We start from the raw sequence: 22,520 nt of genomic DNA on the forward strand, positions 1-22,520 counted from the left end.
ATATGTATGAATATCTTAATACTAAACTTTTTTTAAGGTGTTATTATAACGCTAAACTGGAGAGTGCATTGCTATTAAAAAAAAAAGTACCCAAATCAATTAGTAACTTGTAAAGCACATTGCATCATAATAAATATACTTCTAGCCGTATATAATTTCATTTGATATATTTCCATACTACAGTAATCTCAAGTTATAGGCAAATCAAAAATTACTTCCGATCAGAGCTTTAAATATCATCAAAGAGCAAAACTTCTTGAGACTAATTCTTCTTTAATTCCACATGTTGAGGTACACTTACTTTCAAGTACTTCTACTAAAGACCCTAAACTTCAGTTTTCAATCGTGTGTTTTAGATTTTCAAAATATTCAAAAATTTCCTTCAATGTTACAATCCCCTTTTTATAAACTTAATGAACAAATGTCCCTTGGGAAATTTGTCATCGTTAATCAAATTGAACACATTCTTTTATTAGAGTTCGTTTGTGCATTTTCTAATGTAATTTCAATAAAATGATTACTTGTTATTTCCTTATTTAAGATTATATTTTTGGAAACCATTTGTAACTAAAACACCAACATAAAGCCAATAAAATAATCTAAGTTTTAAAACGACAATCAATCTAACAAAAAGAAAATAACTTGAGCAAAATACCCATAATTAGAAAATCCAAGAAAAGGCTACTTTCTCCTCAGTTAATAAACCTAACTATTGTATTTGGAAATGTGATATATTTCGAACACAGCTAAAACAGTCCTCTATGTTTCAGCCTAATTGCAAAGCAAGTTACAGAAACACTGATATTAGAGAGAGGATAGGTTCAAACTTCACTATTATCTCATGCAGATTAATCAGTTAGTTTAACAGGCCCATTATCACTAGACTGAAATTTAGTTAGTTTACCAGGACCATTATTACTGGGCAGAAAATTAGTTAGTTTACGAGAACCATTATCACTGGGCTGAAAATTAGTTAGTTTACGAGGACCATTATCACTGGGCTGAAAAATAGTTAGTTTACCAGGACCATTATTGCAGGGCTGAAAAACTTTGATATACTCGAGCTCGCCAGAAGGATTTGATGCAACATAACTACTTGAATGAAATATTCTCAGTAAATTGAAACTTTGCCATTTACACAAAATATCAAATTGTTAAAAGCAGAAATGGGTCTGGAGGGGTGGCTTATAATTATGTATTTTTGACAGGTGTCCCTATTTCTCACAACACTTTATCTTTATAGTATAAAACCACTTATACATTATTCTTTTTCACTTATTGATGACTACCATGACCCTACTGTGAGTTTATCTGTATCACTTTTCTAACAGTTATAACATTCCAGTATCATGAAAAAAAAAAAAAAAATGGCAATTTAAAAAAAAGCAAATAACAAAAAATGTCCTATCAGCTTTTAAAACAAAGATCCTTTTAAAAACAAGTTTTCACTGGTTTCCCAAAAATTAAGAGGCCCAGCATACCATACTATGCATCTATTTCTTTTCCCTGCCAGTTTACAAGAGATACTGCAGCATGCTAATAGAAATTTCAAAAACTATGGAACCAATACTGTATATTTAATATAAAATAAGATGATCCTTAGAATGATTCTGTGAGTGTTTCAGCTGACAGAATGAAAATAGACAAATGAACCCCAATTGTTAAACCAATATTTACAAAGTACTAATAAAGCATTTATCTCTCCATATTTCTTATATTTTCTCCACTAATTAAATAAAGTTTAACCTTGAGATAAAACATTTTATACCAATTCCACAAACCCATTTGTCATATATATACTTAATATTTGTGTCAAGAATACCCAAGATTTACCAGTTTTTTGTATGTTTGACAGAAGGTAATCTTATCAGGTGCCATCTGGATCTACAATACAATCATGAATCGATCACACAACTCACTTTTTTTTGTGCAAGCCATGAGGCAGTGAAAAACTGGAGGGTGGGAGGTAGGCCCCATTTTATGAATATTGAGTTTATTTGAACAAACTTTCTTTTTCAATACTTTATTTCAACCTCATTCATCATATATATATATATAATACTATTTAGGTGGGGAGCTACAATGATGACTGTATCGATGCTTATAATTGTTTGCAACAATGAGCTAAAATGATGACTATCGATGTGTTTGCAACAATCGAGAAACTACTTGGGGACCGAATTAGTAAAATTAACCTACATATCTACTTAAAAAAACAGCAAAAAGTGAAGAAATTTATATTCTTGGGTAACTTCAATAAATCCTTTTCAGTTTTTATTCTGTCTATTTTCTATAAAAATAATTTTACCTAGCTTTAACAAGAGACTAAAGCCAAAATTATGTTGTGTAAATAAAAATGGTAAAAGATATTTATTTCTAAGGTCATAAGAAGGTTCAAAAATGGGTTTTATTACTTAAGTTTTGGACCTCCCCAGAATCTCTTAATTATTAAGAGATTTCTGTCAAGAGGTTCCAAAAAACCACAAGGAACATCCTTTTTGAAATTGAATTAACCTCTTCCAATATGCTGACAAAGCATGTTGAGCACCTATCAATAAAGTTTAGCTTTCAATCCTTTCCTGGCCTAGACAGAAAGCTTGTTACTACAAAAAGATGGAATTTAAATAAATTTTATCATTATTATTATTATTATTATTATTATTATTATTATTATTATTATTATCATTATTAATGTTACTTGCTAAGCTACAACCCTAGTTGGAAAAGCAGGATGCTATAATCCCAGGGGCTCCAACAGGGAAAATAGCCCAGTGAGGAAAGGAAACAAGGAAAAATGAGATATTTTAAGAACAGTAACAACACTAAAATATCTCCTATATAAACTATAAAAAATTTTAACAAAAAAAGAGGAAGAGAAATAAGACAGAATAGGGTGCCCAAGCATACCCTCAAGCAAGAGAACTCTGACCCAAGACAGTGGAAGACCATGGTACAGAGGCTATGGCCCTACCCAAGACTAGAGAACAATGGTTTCATTTTGGAATGTTCTAGAAGAGCTACTCACCATAGCTAAAGTCTCTCTTCTACCACAACTGACCAAGCCACAGGTTAGAGGGTCTACAAAAGTGACCCTATCCATGCTAAAATAGGGAGAACTATGTAATACAGAAAGGCCTCAACTTAAAACCTAAGATGATGTCAGTCGAATTTTGTTAAATTTCATTATAAACTTTTGATACAATATCTGAGATTTATGAAAGAGATATCAGGTTATTACAAATGTCATTTTGCTTACTATATGAAATATAATATTGTTTTATTACAGTATTTCTTTATCTTATCTTTGTTATTTTCTGTTGGATTTGTGTTTGTATCTCTGAATAAAGTTAAGGACCTTCTGTATGTGATTCTATCAAGCCTATAGTCTTAACAAAGGAATTTTCTCAAAGCCTGCTTATATCTACATTTAACCCCCAAATTTGAAAAATGTCAGTCTTCTTTCCCTTAACTAGGATTAGGCCTCTAGTTTAGCATTAAGACAATATAGTAGTTAATGGCAAAAACCCTGACTTTTAGTTTTGGCGTCGATCTTGGTTTAGCAAGTCGACTTTACTCAGGCGTGTTCTCCAGATATGTGCTATTTTGGTTATTAGTAATTACTAAGGATGTCTTCTGAATTAGTTAACAATTACTGAGTATATTGACCAAGAGATTTTTTTCTAGGTAATCTTGTTTCTCATGCCAAAGGCCATACTGTACTGGATTTAGATAACTGTTGTGAAGAATGCTAAGGTCTTTCTGTTCCTGTTATGGGAAAATATATTCAATTCCAAATGTAAAAGAAAACTAACTTTTAGTTTAAAGGTAAATTAGGAAAAGACACTGTTACTTGTTTATAGTGGGGATGATGATGATGATTAGCTATTGCAGCCATTAACAGGTTTTGTTTTAATAGTGATCTTCAAAATTCTTTTCATCCCTAACTTCCTTTATGCAATCTCAGAAAGCCTAAGTGTCTTTGGGCTTAAGCTATCTGCTACATAAGGAGAGGTTAATCTGCTCAGATGAGTAGTCCTGTTGTGATACCAACCACAAATTACACTTGGCCAGGTAGAAAATGCTAGTTAAGTTCTATGAGGCTCTGCTGGCTAACTTCTTAGCAAGAAGACTGAAAGGTCTTACTAGCAGTTATGGTATTAAGGTGTCACTAGTCAATGAGTTTCTAAGATGGCATGCTCCTAATACCTTTTGTAAAAAAAGAAAAGGTATTTGAATCATACTTTCTGTACTTAAAGTAAAGCAATCATAATCATCATGTTCTGAGAGGTACAGTTTCTCTAGTACCTGCCTTATGAGATTGTTTTACCACATGGATACCAAAAAGCTTAGGGAGTCTCTCCATTCAGTACTCACTCTCAATGTAGAGCCTACTCCCTTCTGTTAAGATTGTCAACCTAAGTTGTATTCCCGACCCTAATCTAGAGATGATTCCTTGATAATTTTCTTAAGAACCAATACAGATTTCTATGAACAGTATGTAAAAGTCAGGGCAAGTGCTCCCTCAGATTCATATTGGTGTGACCATTGAGATATCCCTAACAGGAATTACTGTCCTTCGTAGTATGAGTAGACTCTTGGAGGTTAAAGAAAACCCCAATTAATTCCAAGAAATGAAAGAACTATCCTCTATCTGAAGTATCCAGGATCCACTGATCACTAGTGCAGTAGGAGTTGATCCCTGCATGAGTCAATGTGTCTGGGTAGTCAGTTGTCTGACATCAAATGACCACAAAAGACTAAGCTAGATCTGGAGCAACTGAGGTACCAATTTCATCAGAAATACCTAAGGGGTTCTCCTAAACTTCTTGATTAGGAATAGTCTACCACCATTATGTATTGTTGATAATGTGATAAGTTGTGGATATATAAATCACCCTTGAATAGGGAACTAGGTCCAACTTTTTCCCAATGACATGAAACTTTACTATTTTGAAAACTTGAAGTTGGCTCATTGTTTCTTTAATTTTGCCATAGTTACCAACATAGGCTACATCATGAAAACTCATCAGATTACTGTACAGTAACGCTAATCTGATGGGACCCCAGGCTGTAACTGTGGCCAAGGTTTGGGTAAAAACATTCGGATTGTTGACAGGTTGAAATGATGAAAGTAAAACACCATCCTTTTCCACCTGATGCCAGTAAGACTTCCATCTTGATGGACCAGCTTACTGATGGTTTCAAACGTAAAAAATGTGACCAGTGGGCTAAACACGTTCAACTCAAAAAATTTCATTTATAAAAACGGGATTTGTTCATTCACTTAAATCATTGACCTTCTATCTTAAGCTATAACCTCTAGATTCCACTCAACTGGCTGAACTGTTACTGGGGGACTTAGCAATAATGTTACTCTTTTTGGGGCCAGAAGGGACTGCCATTGCCTTGCCGAAAGAAAAGGAGATGGGTCTTGTCAATGGTTACCAAAGTCAAACATAACAGTCCCGGTCCCAGTAAAGGAGTACTTCTCTGCAAACTCTTTAACCAGCCTCTTTGAAAACATGAGTGAATCCAAAGGATTATCAATTTGCAGAATCTTGATAGATACTGGGGGCAAAAGGTCACCAAGAAAAGTAATACACTCCTAGCCTTAGTGACCTCTTCCTACAACAACTTGTATGCTCGTACTAGCAATCCGTTCATGTCACCTATCAATAACATCCATCTATGATATTTGAAAATGAGAAGAAAATCCAGGATAGTATCTAGAATTATTCAGTTTGTTTGATTGCAAAAAAAGGAAACAGGGGTGGGCTTAGCAATGGATATATTTTGTTATTCTTGAATCCTACCAAATTTATGGAATTGCTGGCCCATTGGTGTAAGAGGCTGCCATGGGACGATTGTAGTCCTTGTTTGTTCCTCTCCCTTCTAATGATGTCTGAAGATCCCATTTCATGTCCTAGTGCTGATGTTATGACCCTTTCAGGATCTTGTTAAACCAGACATGTTTTTCCTAGACTGATTTGGTCAGTTTAGTTCCTTTTTTTCCACTCTCTCACCCAAGTAAAAAGTAAAAATTCTAGTTAAAATATTATGTTATCAATAATGATAGTAATAATCCTGGTGTTTGCTGACACTCATGAAGCATGAATATATATCGGGTGATACTGACACTGACAATATTTGTCAACCCCTCAGGGTCCATCAGGAAGGTAGGGGGTGAATCTCAGCTTCTACAGCAATAGAAATTATTAAGTCAAGAAGGAAAAAATTTAAGAAATTAAGGGAAGGAAGAGTACATCATGGAGCTACAGTCTCAAACAATTTGAAAAAAATATAGGGATGTACCATATCATCAAGCATTTTATTAATAATTTGCCAAACTTGAGACTGCATTGGCATGTAGACCTTTCTAGGCAAAGCACGATGGATTCATTTCCTTATTCCAACACAATCTGTGAACAGAAAACTGGCAAAGCACAAAAAACATGTACCCTGCTCCCTGAGAAAAGATGAGGATATGGGAAGAGAAGATGACCAAAATTATCAGGAAGTCTGTACCCATAGAAAAAGCAAAACTTAAGTAGAAAGATGACTGGATACTCTAGCAGGGAGCACACGAGTGGCTGATTCAAGGTACAAACAGGACAAGTGAACATTAAGAAATAGTAGGTGTGGCTGGTAGTGGCCTTTTGCATATGTGGGTTGTACTGCCGAGAAGTCAATAAAGAGGAGTTATGATGGGCAGTGGGGTGGCCTATCAAGGTAGTATATGTTGGCAACCAGCACAAAAGTGGGTGGACAGTGGAAAAACCAAGACCGATACTTCTTCATAAATACAATCAATGATATCGCTCCTTCAAATCTGAAGGGTGAAGACTTGAGAAAGAAGCAAACATACAATTCTGCAAAAGTGATGCTTCTCCCTCTAACCATGACAATACTCTTGGTTGAACAAGTAATCACAGGTGGGAGATGGCTTATACTTCTGCCCATGACTGGTACCTTAATAGCAGGTATAAATTACCAAAGAGCAAAGGTATGAAAGCATGACAGGTCTTACTTGGAATACCTTGGCAAGCACACTGAGGTATAGCTAAGGCCCCTAAGGGTAATGTCTTCAATGTACCTCACCCTATGCTTTGTGGACATTCTTGAACCCTTCTGCCTCAACTGAATTTCCTTTTTAACTCTATATTTTACTTCCATTCCTACTAACTTTTCTTTATCTGGTGCTCAACCTCAAGTACCTTCAACTTCATAGTGCAACTACTGGTTAACCCCCAGGTACAAATAAGTGCCAAAGGGCTTCCCAGCCAAAGTAACAGGCATTTAGACCCAAATTCTATGAAATACTGTACATCCAAAGAGAGCAAAAGCTACACCACAGCTATGAATTATACTAAATGAGAATTTTCTAATACCACAAAAATAATATGCTACAGATTATCCATAACTATGGAAAAAAGAATTAAGTACAGCTAAAACCAAAGCAAATAAGTAGCGGACATCACAAATTTCAATAACATGAGTCATATATAAGAGGGAAAACCAAAATAACTACCAAGAATTACCAAAGCAAATTGATGATATAGTACTGTATACAAAGAAAAACATTGAGAAATCACAAAAAAAAAAATAAAAAAATTCTACAAATTCCCAAGATAAAACTGGTGATTTGACTAATTGACACCTAAAAGTACATGCTAAATTATTAAATCACATTTTATCACTTATCAATTTAATGGAGTGGGAAATGGATGATGAAGAGTGGTTTAAATAAGCACTCATTCTTTGACATTCCTCGAGTGATTCCTAAACTTATCTGGAGTAGATCACTTTTATGAGCTTGAGCTCATTTGCTTTCATCACTCGTAATAATTTTTTTTTTTTCACCAAATAAAGGGCTTTTGCTTCCATTTTGAAGAATTATAATTTCATAACTTTTTCCTATATATTCAATACGTAAAACAGTCATAAATTCTCAATATCTGAACTTTAGCCATGAATAGATTTTTTTTTAATACTGTATTCAAACAGAAAACTTTAAAGTCTTGTCTACTCCCATTTTAACAGGAAAAAGTATGATCAATGTTCTAACAAATGGTGGATATATTATTGAAATTTATGACTATAAAATGCATAGTTTAATTTTATTTCTTTTTTTTAACTGATGCTACTTTTGGCAGGATGCATTTAAACCATACCCATACCCTCCTCACATGCCAATTCTACCAAACGTAAAGAAAATTTAAGTAAAAATTAATAATATGAATGTCATCAGATTATCAAAGGGTGAATTTTGTATGACAAAAAGATTTTCAAATAAACTTTGAAAATTTAGGACCTCTGTGAAAACCACAGACCTAAATAACAGCAAGAGGTGCTCGAGCACAGGTTGTTCACAAAGTAATAAGTTGGAAGATCAGATGGATACCTTTATGTTAATATGACACAAGCACAGTAGACTACCTTTTGTTTGACAAACAAATGACTAGTAAACCTTGGAAATTCGAGATATAATTACAAGGCAAAAATATGATATAAAAAGAATCTGATAAATGAAAATATAACACCCACTACCTTCAAACCTGTTAAGACAAACTTTAATGATTTATTCTTCCTCATTATAATGTCATGTTTCCTTAATAGCAAGCAAAAGCAAGCAGTTTTCAGATTTCTGTTTGTCACTTCATACTGCAATCAATTTCTTTCATCACTAGTTCTCCCTACAACAAAAAATATCGCACAATCACACCACACTCATATGGTTCATTTTCCTTATTTCATAATTTCCTTTCAATGGTGACAATGCTGGACTTGCACACACTAAACAACATTTGTCACGGGCTGGATATTTTATAAGGTACTTATTAATGACCAAATTCTAGAAGAAAACAAATAGATCAAGAACATGTTAGCTATGCACATTCCCCCTTTCCAGCTGCATATCAAGTTTTACATTTCTGGAAACTGTACAGTATCAATTGTGATGAATTACTAAAAGCCACTTATGTACTCACCATTAACCTTTTTCAAACATTGTGTAATTTATCTGCAGAATAGTTTAGGATATACAGACATGGTAAGGAATGATCTTGCAATTCTTTGCTATTACTTCAAAATTTGATCCTAAACCTGTAACTTGAAACCATGATACAAATCTAACTTAATTATGCCTATATAATTATTGAAAAATGTGAAATATGTTAATTTCTCAGCCTTTGAAATGCCAATGCACAATCATTAATTGATCAATACTAACTGCACCCACTAAGTATACTATCTTATCATAAACTACACGGTAGTAGTGCAGTTTACTATAAAAACTTCCTGATTTAAAAATGGCTCATCTGCCCTAATATGTCTTCACGTAATCATCACAGGGATTCTAATCGAGTACCTAGTTTTTAATAAAAAATTGCTTCCTAATTTATATAACTCATTTGTCCAAATACAGATTCAAACAATCATCACAGTGGTGTTAATTTACCTCCCCTAATAACTGAAAAGAGCAATCATGGCATGAACTTCTTACAAATGACAAAAATAAAAAAAATATGAAAATGAGATAGTGAAGTAGTAAATAAAGTCTAACTTTTTACCCAAGGAAAACAACATATAATTACCCGAAAAATAGTTTTTGGAACAAAAAATCCATCTTAACTATGTTGTGTAGCCAAGTTTATAAACATCCCATTAAAAATTGTGGGTGCATGGTGTGGATGCTTCATTCTGTAGTTGAGTTCATTCCTGAACTCTGGATACTAGTTTTTTAACAGCTTACTCAAACTAAGCCCGAGGATTATATGCAATAGTACAGTACTTAAATTCCTAACTCCAAATAAATTTCCACTCAAAAAATTTAAAAATTAGGTACATTTATTGTCTTGTAATATCCAAGTAGAAGGTCAAAAGTTTAAATTACAATTAATTTTTAACAACAGGGTTGGATACCTCTACGATTCTTGTATAAAGTGAGTATACACGAAAAAATACTAAAGTGCTGAGTACTTCAGTATAGTTGTACAGCCTTTTTTGAATTCAGTGCTACATACACAATGAAATTTTTGGTACTGAAAAGTATGACAATGAGGCATTTTAACTAAATGTAAACATTAATATGCAGAGCAAATAGCACAGACTAGTTCTTAGGGCACTGCTAATCCAAGCTCTCAAAGGAAATAATTAAATGATAATGGCCAAACAAAATATCTTCCAGCAATGGTCAAATCCTTATCATCAATGATGTTTGGAAAATAGAAACTGACACCGAGTAGTATTCTTATGCGAGTAAAATACATGATCTTAAGCATAAGGTATCAATACCAACATGTCTATATGCATAAAAGGTCTTACGAGTACTTTCTTATTATCATCATTATTATTACTAGCCAAGCTACAACCCTAGTTGGAAAAGCAAGAGGCTATAAGCCCAAGGGCTCCAACAGGGAAAAATAGCCCAGTGAGAAAAGGCTGTCGGAATTTAATGGTATTCACTTTGGAGTAAACCTTGGAATAAAGGTAGCCCACAAGTACTGTCAAATTCCTAGTCTCAAAGCACAGTATTACCTTATTACCTATGAAGATGATAGCAGAGTGAGAGTATGCCATGAGATTGGCCTATTGATGGTCTTAATTTTACAAGTTCCAGTTTTCCCATTACAGTTGAGCCAATAATTGAAACTGGAGTTTAATCCTTTGCATACATTATCTTGGTAAAACAAAAATTACATCAGGAATAAAGAAAAAGGACAACAAAGGTGTTAGATCACTACCCCAAAGGAATACTGAAGATCATATAGGTTAAAGTTCAATGGAAACCCTATCAATAACAAAATTCAGTTCCACATCACTTTAAAAAAATTAGCATAATTCATTATGTATCCTCAAAAACCCCAAGTTACTGTACATAGTTTATAGGGTATGTTTGTAGGAAAATAATTTTCACGTATTTGGAAAATGGAGTCCAGAAAAAAACTAATATCAGCAGAAGACTGTCTAGCCTTTGAACCCCCATGAAGTAATCAAGTTTTGTCCAATGGTTAGCTAACGGTTTCCCATTACTGACTAAGGGAAGAGTAGCATACAGGAGGAAGTTTACTATTAAGAGAGAACATCAAATGGTATGACATGATAATGAAAAGGCTCATAACTAACTTTCATTAGATCCCTAACCAGCGACACTACCATCTACACATCGATGACGATAATTTTACTTACTTCTCAAAATTAAGCATCACAAGAATGAAATGTGAAAAATATAGATCAAAAGTTCCTTCTTTTCAAGTATCAGATATAGAAATGCCTACCATTACCAAATAACTTAATGATTATTTTCATCCTAAATCCAGATCCCCTAACTCTTCACTGAACAAAATTAAGTGATATTTTTATATTAATAACGCATCACTATAACATTCACAAATAAATACTGAAAAAAAATAAAATAAAATACTTTTCACCTTTAAGCCTTCAATATCTAACAATCATTCCTTAGCTTGAATTTGCCTAGAACAAAATGGAAAAGGAACATTTCTGATGCCACAAAAGCATCAATATTGTAATCTTTTCATATTACATAAATTAATCTATTTTCTAGACACAAATACCAACAAACAACAATGGAGGTAATTTGGAGAACCAACTACCTGCTTAACTTATTTATATATGTTATAAAGAAAGAAATTGGAGAAGAAAGTATCTATTTAACTTGTTTCTATGAGACAATAAGGGTTGACATTACTTGCGATTCTATGAAGTGGTGGAGTTGAACTTAGTGAACGCCTCAAGCCCCTACCAGGTGGCAAGTCCTGGTCTTATTTACTTTGTAAAACTTTTGTCAGTTTTAGCCATTACTTGTTTTTGTATTGCTGTAAATCCTATTTTGTATTTGGTTAATTGAATTGTATAATTTCAATCAAGTAAATCATTACAATATGTATTTGTATTTTTCTCTGTTATCTAGTTTTTATTTTTATTTACTTCTAGTTTTGCTAGAAGATAAGGGTATATACACTATAGAGGCCATGTATTCAAATCAAGAGTACCATGAAATATTTAGACAATTTCAATAATTATATATAACACATCTAAGTGGAAATTTATAAAGACATACTGGATTCTGTCCAGATGATATTAAATTGCTGTACAGCTTCCAGTGCTTATAACTAAATCCTACAAATGAATAGTTTCAGTTTATATTGCATTCCCAATATTTCTTTGTTAGCCTCAATAAAGCTAAAAATACTCAAAATTCATGTTATGATCATTGTATGCCATATTAAGAGATAAATTACTACTACTGTGTGATTGTATAAATCCAATAGGTAAAAGTAATTAATACCTTGAATGAATATAAAAAACCTGCCTGCTTTTTTCTACCACTATAAACACCTACTTAGCCATGACTTACATTCATTTGTGCTTACAAAAGATAAATTCCCAAAAGTATCATTAAAAAGACTAGATATATTTCTTAATTTAAATATTATACATAAATCCTGACTGAAATAAATCCCTTTAATGTACTTGGAAAATTAATGTGTAAATCAATCTATTTCCCACATTAATACAAAAATTAATGAGTATAAAGAAAGTCAATACATATACTATCTGTAGTTCCTGACTTTCATCCATTTTTGGGGAATGATGGTTGGGATTTTAAACCAAATGGAAGTATGGAACTCACTTTACTGTACTGCACTGTATTCCTGGTCTGGTTCAGCTATCTTTATCTTTTATAACTAAATGAACTCAATTTTCCCAGCTACTACAGGATACACGCATTCATTTACTCAATGTACTCAGGTTTTATGCACTAATTCATCCATATCAAAAGAATGTGCATTTCACCTCTGATAGCCTCTTGCTATATTCACATTAATCCTCCTATGTTATTCAATAAGGATTATACTAAATGAACACACTATATACACACACCTACATTCATACTACATACAAGACAACATATCACATACTAAGGGACAACGAAAAACCATCTTTAAACACCTCATGTCGGGGGATACGCCGAGAAGTCCTCCTGGGCCCATCTCAGATTCGTAAAGATTTCCATAAGATCCTTCTTCATAATCTGTGTGAGGATCATAAGCTTCTTCAAACATGCCACCTCTCTGACTATATGAACCTGGATAATAACCTGGTCCTTCTCCAAGGAGACCTTTACCTTCGAACCCGGGTCTGCCGGGACTTCTCTGAGGGCCATGTCCTAAAAGACTATTATCTTTATAATCATTTCTGTAATCACTAGGTTTTGTATAGTCCATTCCTTTCATTTCACCTCGTTGGCTAACACCCGTTGGAAAATCTTGCATGGGATAACCACTATCCTGATCATTCCATCCACCAAACTCCAACGGACATGCACCCAAAAGCCCATCTTGCTGGGTTCTGTCTTCATGGAAACTTCTAGACTGCGATCCCATTCTACCTCTTCCATTTCTGAAAGGTACGGAGCTCCCTCTCATTGGCAGAAAGGAGTTTGGCTGTGCATTATAATCAGAATACATATAATCATCATTTGTTTCTTCCAAATTTGAGGATCCTGTTTGCTCTCCATGATTTCCATGGTTTGAATTTCGCATGCCACCTTGACCTCGTAGCCCAGATCCTATTAATGCTCCAATTAAACCAAGTGAATTCACTACCCCTTCCTGTGGAGCTTGACCAAAAGGTGTAAAGGGACTTCCAAATGACATATCTGGAGTTGGAAGGAGTCCACCGCCACAGGGTGCAGCACCAAGCAGACCTTTCCCTCCTCGTTCACCCTTAAGAAGTGGTAATTTCTCATTATTAAGACCACCCGCCAGGAGATTAGGAGTTACAGAGGTACGGTTAGGTGTAAGGCTTTTACTATTCAGACTACCAATTACTGGATTTGGCAAAAGCCCTGTTCCTCCTTTCGTATTTCTCTGAAGGGGTAAATTTTCAGCGTGTGGATCTTCACTTGGATTATTTTGCTCTGATACCTCATCAGTGGATTGCACGTTGTCACTGCTCTCCTCATCAGGGACAAGCCCTTCATCAGTTCCCTCAATAAATGTGGAATCTTCATTATCTGTAGATTTCTCAGTGGGATGATCTTTGAATAGACTCCTAGAAGGCTGAATCCTGAAGAATGGTGGAGTCTCGTCCGACCCTTCCTCCTGAGCATTCGGCAGCTGGTGGCTGCAGGAGGACAGCAGGTTAAGTTGCATGCTGCGCCCTTTTAGTAACTTCTATACTCATCAAAGCAATCAATATGGCTAATTGAACCAAGTGGGAATAATGAATATCTATTTCTCAGAATAAAGCAAATATGCCATTCACTGTCATGAACAGAATAAAGTTAAATTACTACTCCAACCCTACCCATCATAAATTCAAGTGTAAAATGTATTTCAAAAACTGTAAATATACAAATTATCAATTAAACATTTGAGCGTATTCAATTATGATTTCATTGGGACTTGACTCATACTTTGCATAAATATATTCATTATTGTATATGATCCATTAACATTTAAAATATGTAGGAAGAACTTACAAAAACATAAGTCAACAATAGAGAATTGATAATTTGGCTACACTGGATCACAAACACTTTAATGAAATACTCCATTCACAGGTTTGGGTAGACTGAATAAATTTGCTATAAAGTTTGACTTCTACAGAAAACGAAAATTCTTAAATTTCCAAGGTAAAGCAAACTTCCAAATTAAAACATCCAAAGAACATATAGGAACAATGAACCAGCTTAACTTCAACTGACTAGAAATATTAAATTCAATAACTCCTACAACAGCATTCTTGAATCTTCATTTTATGAATGTACAGTACTATCAAATAGCAAGCAACCAAAAGGATTCATGAGTTCCATCGAACCACTAAAATAAGGGAGTTCTTATAATGATGGCTTGAAGTTCTGAAAACTAAATTCTATATTTTTTCATAGTTAGGAATGTCTCTATAATCCTTGGTGGTGAAGTAAACCAACTAAATGCTTATTTCATGTACAATTAGGTTTGAGGAGTTGTGTGTAATGTACAAATCTTTCCCATTCAATGTTTTTAATTATAGCAGTTAAGAAACTTAGGACAAGTAAATGGCAGTTATCAATTCTTATATACTAAATGTAATTATCTTCACAAGTGGAAATACTATACTGTAACATCAATTATCATCAAAGATGATTTTCCATCAGATTTTCTCTTTAGCTGGTTAAATATGTAATGAATCCTTTCTAGTGTCTTCTGTCTTGAAACTTTCAGTCAGAATTTCTATCTGGTCTTCATCTCAGACCTTTCCCCTTTTGGTTTTCCCAGCCTTCCTACTAATCTTCATTTTGTAACTTCAACAAATATTTTTTAACTAGCTTCTGGTCACCAATGTGTAAATCATCCTCTCAATCTATCTAGGCAACATGTCTATGTAACTGCTAAATTTGTAATGTGATCCTACTGCACTCCAAAAATAAATCTTGGTACGGTACTATATTTAGAAGTCAACCGTTTTCAGAAACATATGCATTTTCTTTCCCAGTGTACATCACTGCTGCAAAGGATAGCATAATTTTTTTGTGGTCTGAGAATAGGATTGTCCCCTTATTGGCCAACAATATAAATCTTCCCAACTTTTCCTTATAATTATTACATCTTTGATTGATTCCTTTCTAATGCGCCACGTTCTCGGGGCAATAAAAATTATTAGCCTTCACTACAAAATACAGAAATCTATCAACATAATTTCTTATTTCTATACTCACCTGGTGTTCAAATTGCTTCTTTTTCAGAAGCTTGGTTTAATACACCTTTACCTGTTAAATTTTTAAATTTTCTTCCCTTCAATAAAAACATGTACTTTTAAAGGTAGGAACATTTTGGTGGTAATTGGTAACTGACACACCATTCTCTTTGTCTCCTCATTATCAGAGTCAAATCTATTCATATCCTCTTGATACCACTAAGCAGTGGGGAGGAGAGTTGGCATGTAAACGAACATTAAGCAAGTTGGAAATAATAACATTAAGCAAGTTGGAAATAATCTAATTATTAAAATTCCAATTTATTTCCATGAACCACCCCCCAATATTCATATTGCTAAACTACACTGTAATGGAAATGGGACGCCAGTGACAGAGATAAAATAAATCAAATTTAAAGCAATATACTATGGTAAAGATTCACTAACCTGGTCTAGATTTCTATACTTTGAATAAGCCATTTCAAAATATGGTTTAAAATATGCAACTCAAGATTGATTAATAAAACCGTTTAAACTACCAGGCTGTAGCTTGACAAAATGATATTTCTTCATCTAAATGATGCTTTAATACCAAATTAGCTATATTGTCTTTTTAGTCATAGGGTCATTTCCCAGTTTGTTTCCAACAGGAGTGAATACGAGGGATGCTGTGCATGCAGGTGGTGTACTAGTTTGTGTTGGAATTTATACTAGCGCTTCATTTACCCTGCTTAAATTAAATGTGATGGGATAGTGGCCAAGCGTGCAAGCAAACTGAACACATTACCCAACGAAAAATTATGCAAATAGTTGAGTTTATCTAAAACTTCATTCACCCCAAACAAGGTTCAGTGTAATCTTATGTGCCAGGCCATTCACCTTTGTAATACAACCTAGGAGTATTTACTTTAACAAATAGTGACTTATTAGGATCCAGACTACCCTATCAGCCTTCTGCCTCACAACCTAGTCGTTTTATACAGCAACTAGGATTGACGCATGTAACGGTTTAGCAGCAGAAGGGTCTAAATTAATTAAAGAATTTGATTTGAGGCTTTGTGGGAGGCTTTTGAATTTTTAATGTGCAGAGAACTTTCAAAACCATTACTGAAAGAAAAACTTTGAACACTTAGGGTTAGACCAGATTGACAACAGGCCAGGAATAACAAGAGTTGCTGTTTTACGAGAGGATTCACTGAACTTATGAACTTCAACAAAGGAAGCCAGCAATGTCAAGAGCTTATGAAAGTAATCGCCATCAAAAGTTGGTTCATTACGCTGATTTTCTTAAGTTGTTGGCTTGTCACTATTGTGGTCATCCCTACTACAAACAAATGGCCTAATCACTTTGCTGGATTTTCCACTGAACTAACAGCTAATTTCCTTTTGTGTTTGAACTGTTAACTTAATCTGAGCTTGGCTTGAATATATTGTATATGAAATACAGAGTATTTCTATACTTGAGGTAATACAAAAGATTACTGTTAACTTGGTAGGCAGCCACTGCCACATACCACATACTTCATATGAGAGGTACAGTGAAGGAAATGCCCTTTTCACATCCTTTTTTAAATCATAGTATTATGTCTGACGCAATACACCAAGAGAATGAAGAAGGAAAATTTCAGAAACAATTTCTGAGCACAATCCACACAGGGGAAGACACCATAAAGAGCAGTAATAAGCAAATATTGTAACCATGAGAAAACTACTGCAATATAGGTTTGATCAGTACCGGATAACTGAAGACTATGACTGCGGAGACAAAGAGAATAGTGCATCGGTTACCACTTATCATTAGCAAGCTTCTTCCTTTACAAATTGCAGGTATTTATTAAAAGAAAGAAAATTTAGAAACTTTACGTGTAAAGGTTGATTAAACCAAGCTTGGAAAAGAAGTAATATGAACATCAGTGGTGGTTCACAGAAATAAAGCAATTCTCCTGACTACTTGCCTTCTTTAGACATATTAAGGATTTAAATTTCTTATCAGACAACACTTAACCATCTCTTATGAAATCTTCATTTCATTTGATATATACTGTACAGTACAGTAGTACCGAGTTCATGAACAAATTTTTCAGCAGAATCAAATTGGTCACTTCTGTGACTAGTCTTAAAGCATCTATTCCTGCCACCATAAGCTGTTTTGATTATAAATTTCCATGCATATCCCCTCAATTCCACTACTCCATTTTTTCAAGTTTTCTAAAATCACTGCATCTGGTTCTATTGTTAATATTTTCATTGCTTCCTCTATACAATTATAAAAAATAAGGGATAGTGTTAATCTTTGATATGCAAAACCCTCTTACCTAAAATTATTTACATATAACTACCAATCTTCAACTAGAGATCTTGTTTTATGATATCAAACAACTAATGTAACTAACCCTCCCGGTACCCTTTGATTCCACGATCCTTTTCAGGAATTTGGTGGACTGTCAGGAACTACTAAATTAGAAGGACTAGAGCAAGTGTCAGTTTGGCTCTGAACCATTTGCACTGATAAATCCATTTTCTGTTTTGACTAAAAATTTCATATACAGTACATGAATAATGCTGTATTATTTTAAACTGGAATTAACTAGTTACATAACTTTTTACCAAATGGCAGTTATCAACTCAATCTGACAAGAGATGTTAAAGGTTATATCCAAGAAGTTTATATACTGCATATCTATCATCAATAAGAGCATGGTATACTGTAATTATATTCAAATGTCCTCCTACATTTGGCCACTTTCCTCATGAGGCTTTGAAAACAAAAATTGGAAAATAAATAACTTTCGCAGATTGGCTTCCAAGGTGCATACATAAAATCAATGGGGGAAAAATTTAGGGGTTACAGTACTATTATCATCAAAATTTATCCTTATGAAAAGGAATAGTACATACCATACAGCTTTATGTCTTTTTACTAGTAACAGAGAATACGAGCACAAATGTGCAAATCAGTTTACAAGTATTGTATTGGTCTGTACAAAATTTCCCTCAGCATGCGCTGACTGTACGGTAAGAATGAAAGTATATCACGATATGCATAATTTCTACGGTTTAATGAAATATGACCTGTAAGTCTCAAATTAATATGCTTTAAGTGTTTGATACAGGTTGAGAAACAGTATGTCTCATTGAATAATATACACTTGTACTGTATGTACTAAATTTTGTGCAATCTCTTTACAGTCATCATCATCATTAGCTGTTAATTAGTTAATGCAGAACAAAGGCCTCAGACATGACCTTCTACTTGCGTCTTTATGGTCTTTCTGTCAGTGCATACCCGCAAACTGTCTCAGTTTGTCAGTCCATCATCTTCTCTTCCTTCCGCAGCTTTTGCCATCTCTAGGGATCCCTTATGTTATTCCTAATGTCCACTTAGTGTCTATCATTCTTATCATTTGTCCTGCCCATGTCAATTTTTTCTTACATGTAGTTAGAACATCCTCTACTTTGGTGAGCTCTCATATCCATGTTGCTATTTTTCTCTCTCTTAGTGTTGTCCCCATCATTATTTTTTTCATATCTTTGAGTTCTAACTAGTTTATGTTCTAAGGGTTTAGTAAGGCTCCCAGATTATGATGCATAAGTTAAAACTGGTAGGACTATCTCATTAAATACTTTTCTTTTTAGATAAAGTGGCATTTTAATTTTCATAATCGCATTTAGTTTACCAAAAGCTCTCCATCCCTGGGGAAATACTATCAGTCTCAAGCACATATATTCATTAACAATCTCTTATTTGTTATCTCTGAATTTTCATTGAACATTATCTTAGTTTTACTGATATTCATATTTTTCTATTCAAATCTTATATAGCTTTTTGCAATTCATCCCACGATTCACTAAACATAAGTACTGTATGTCATCTAAAAACTAAGGTATTCCCTATTAATAGTAATTCCTATATTTTCCCAATACAAATCTTAAAAACTTCTAGGCATGCTGTGAATAACTTAGTAGAGATGGAGATCTCTCTGTTAACTCCTTTCTCAATAGGAATTTTCTGACTATATATAGTTTTAGGATTACTTTACTTCCTGTATAAATATCTTCAAGTGTTGTAACATAAGATTCATCTAGTCTTTGTTTTTGACAGGCTTTCATTACTGCTGAGGTTTTGACTAAACCAAAAGCTTTCTCATAGTCTATACATACAATGCATAGTGGTTTGACATATCCTGTTGATTTTTTCATTAGCTGGTTAATTACATGGATAAGGTCAGTTGTTGAATACTCACATCTAAAGCCTGCCTGTTCTCTAGGTTGATTAAAGTCTAGCTGTCTTTCTATTTAACCTAATATTTTTTTGTATATATTTTATATATTAAGGAGAGTATACTTATTGGGCTTAATTGTCCAGGTCTTTTGTGTATCCCTGTTTGTGATTTTGTATAATGATAAAGTTCTTGCGGCAGACATTAAGTGTAAAGTTCAGTCAGTTTAACTAAGAAATCTCCATCTATTATAAAATCAATTGTTAGGCCATCTTCTCCTGATGCTTTGCCTCTTTTCATGGGTTTTAATGCTTCCTTTACTTCTCCTGCTGTTACGTTTGGTACTAGCTCACGTTTTATTATCTTTATTGGCAAAGTTGTTTCTTATATCATATTGCATAGCACTGTATAAATATCCTCTGCAATTCTTATCACTTCATTTCATTTGTTGATATTATATTTTCATTCTTTAATGCAAACAGTCTTCTTTTCATCAATATGATGCTTCTTTTCTTTAGCGTTTCCTCAATTTTAGTCTGATGTATTTATGAAAGTCTTGGGCATTGAGTTTGTTTTTTGTTTTGGATAGTTCTTCTGATTCTATTTCATCTCTCTTGGATTTTACCCTCATTTCCAATTTCTTCTTTATCAGGGTTTTGGTCTTTCCTGACATATATACACACACACACAAGACACACAAAGTGGTATCTCAGTATAAGTTTCATTCATTCCAAAAGCAAGCTCGTGACCAAAAATGCCTGGAAGCCAAAATAATTTTTCCTCTAAGGAAGAGAGGGAAATCACTCGATGCATTTCATACATCCATAAATACATATCTAAACTTATTTTTAAAGGTTTGTAATATGATATAAAGCACAAATTATAATATGTAACATAAAAATTGAATACAAATTACTGTAATAACAAAAAAATAAACAGAAATATTGACAAATTAACTTGCACTATACTATTGAGTAGAGTCATGGCTGGTGTACAGGAGAGGAGAATGAGGTTGCTACACCTTGGAGGGAGAATCTCCTTCCATGAGAACTTTGGGTAAAACATCCCTCTTGAATGGTGTTCATCATCACCAACTAAATCAATGAATTCACATTTTTTTTTGGGGGGGGGGAGAACTTTCAAGTTATTTTTTCTAAATTCTTACGTTCTTCAACTTTTACCTAAGACCTATATAGAGATGACTGTTACTGTTTTTTGTAATGAAATCTCCTCCACTACCTCTTGATGCTGCTCCTTATACTACTCCAACAACTTGTGGGTCATCACCTGTTCAACATGATTCTCAAGAACATCACTTCAATGATCTCCTGCAAGGGTTTGAACCTCTAAAAATTATGTTCTTCTGCAATGCATTAGGCCGCAGTTTCCTCTATGCAGAACTGAGGGTTCTCTTGGTGACCCTTTCACAGGATTTATCAATCCTTTTGAGGCAGCTAACAATGTGTAAATGTTCTTTCCAAAAATCTCAAAGGGTGAGCTTGGCTCCTTCACCAACCTTTAAACATTGCTAGAACATTACTTTTGTGTGCCGTTTTCTTTAAATTAGAGATCTCTTGCTGATACATGGGTTGAATGATTGGCAAACTACATCTGAATCAATCAAATTATGTATGCATTAACATATCTAGATTTATATCACTTTTCCAATGTTGCATAGCTAGTGCATTCCTGTTTTAACCAAAATTGTCTCTTCAAATCATGCCACATTAGGATGAAACTTTCATCATTTACTACTTATGAGGATTATGGCTTAGTTGTGATAAACATATGCCAACATAAAAGAGAAGTTGCAAGGTTAAGGCCACTGTTGCTGTCAAAAATATTTATAACCTAATAAATGTGACCAGAAAACAACCATAATAAAAGACATGAATATACAAGAAAAAGAAACTACAATCTTGAGGTTGATCTCATTGCCATCAGGTAATACCAAACACCCCTCAATAAGAGTGATCACCAACTACTCACCAGAAAATGTAACTACACTCTCAAGCAATCAGAATGAAGCATACCAACACAAGGCTTCCCAATAACAAAAAAAAACTGGTGCATAGACAAGAAGAAAAGAAAACATGTTATGGGTACAAAGACAGATTGGTTTATGTAAATAACTAATATACAGAGACAACAAAAGTAGAGATTGAATCAGAAGATGAAAATTGTGAATATCACAACTAGATAGGGGGACCTGGAATTAGAGTGGGTAGTTATAATGGACTATCTTGGATAAAAATCACAAACTGGACTTACAGCAAGTACTATCACTATCACAACTAGATAGGGGGACCTGGAATTAGTGTCTGGGTAGTTATAATGGACTATCTTGGATAAAAATCACAAACTGTACTTACAGCAAGTACTATCACTAATGATTTCGAGATGAAACTCATGGTAAATTCTAAATGATACAAGGTTATTCAGAATATATGGTAGATAAATTAATACTACTATAATGACTATACAGTACAAATTACCAAGAAACAAAATATCTCCAAAAAGAACTACACAAGATTAATTTGAAAATTCAAAATCCAAGATCAAATTAATTTTTCAATATTCTTAAAATATTTATTC

The 22,520-nt window shown here is 33.8% G+C and overlaps 1 protein-coding gene across 2 annotated transcripts in view; it reads right to left on the reverse strand.

Annotated features, from left to right (window-relative positions):
* Rat1 (5'-3' exoribonuclease 2 Rat1) overlaps positions 1 to 22,520 on the reverse strand; it is a 149,385-nt gene that overhangs the window by 14,376 nt on the left and 112,489 nt on the right. The window contains exon 15 of one of the 2 annotated variants that reach the window (XM_068360979.1): positions 12,976 to 14,151. The exons of the other annotated variant lie outside the window; for it this stretch is intronic. Within the exon in view, the coding sequence (XP_068217080.1) occupies positions 12,976 to 14,151 (1,176 nt within the window). The remainder of the gene's footprint in view (positions 1 to 12,975; positions 14,152 to 22,520) is intronic. 2 annotated transcript variants of the gene reach the window in all.

Source organism: Palaemon carinicauda, chromosome 37 (genome assembly GCF_036898095.1).
Source record: "Palaemon carinicauda isolate YSFRI2023 chromosome 37, ASM3689809v2, whole genome shotgun sequence".
Taxonomy (NCBI): Eukaryota; Metazoa; Arthropoda; class Malacostraca; order Decapoda; family Palaemonidae; genus Palaemon; species Palaemon carinicauda.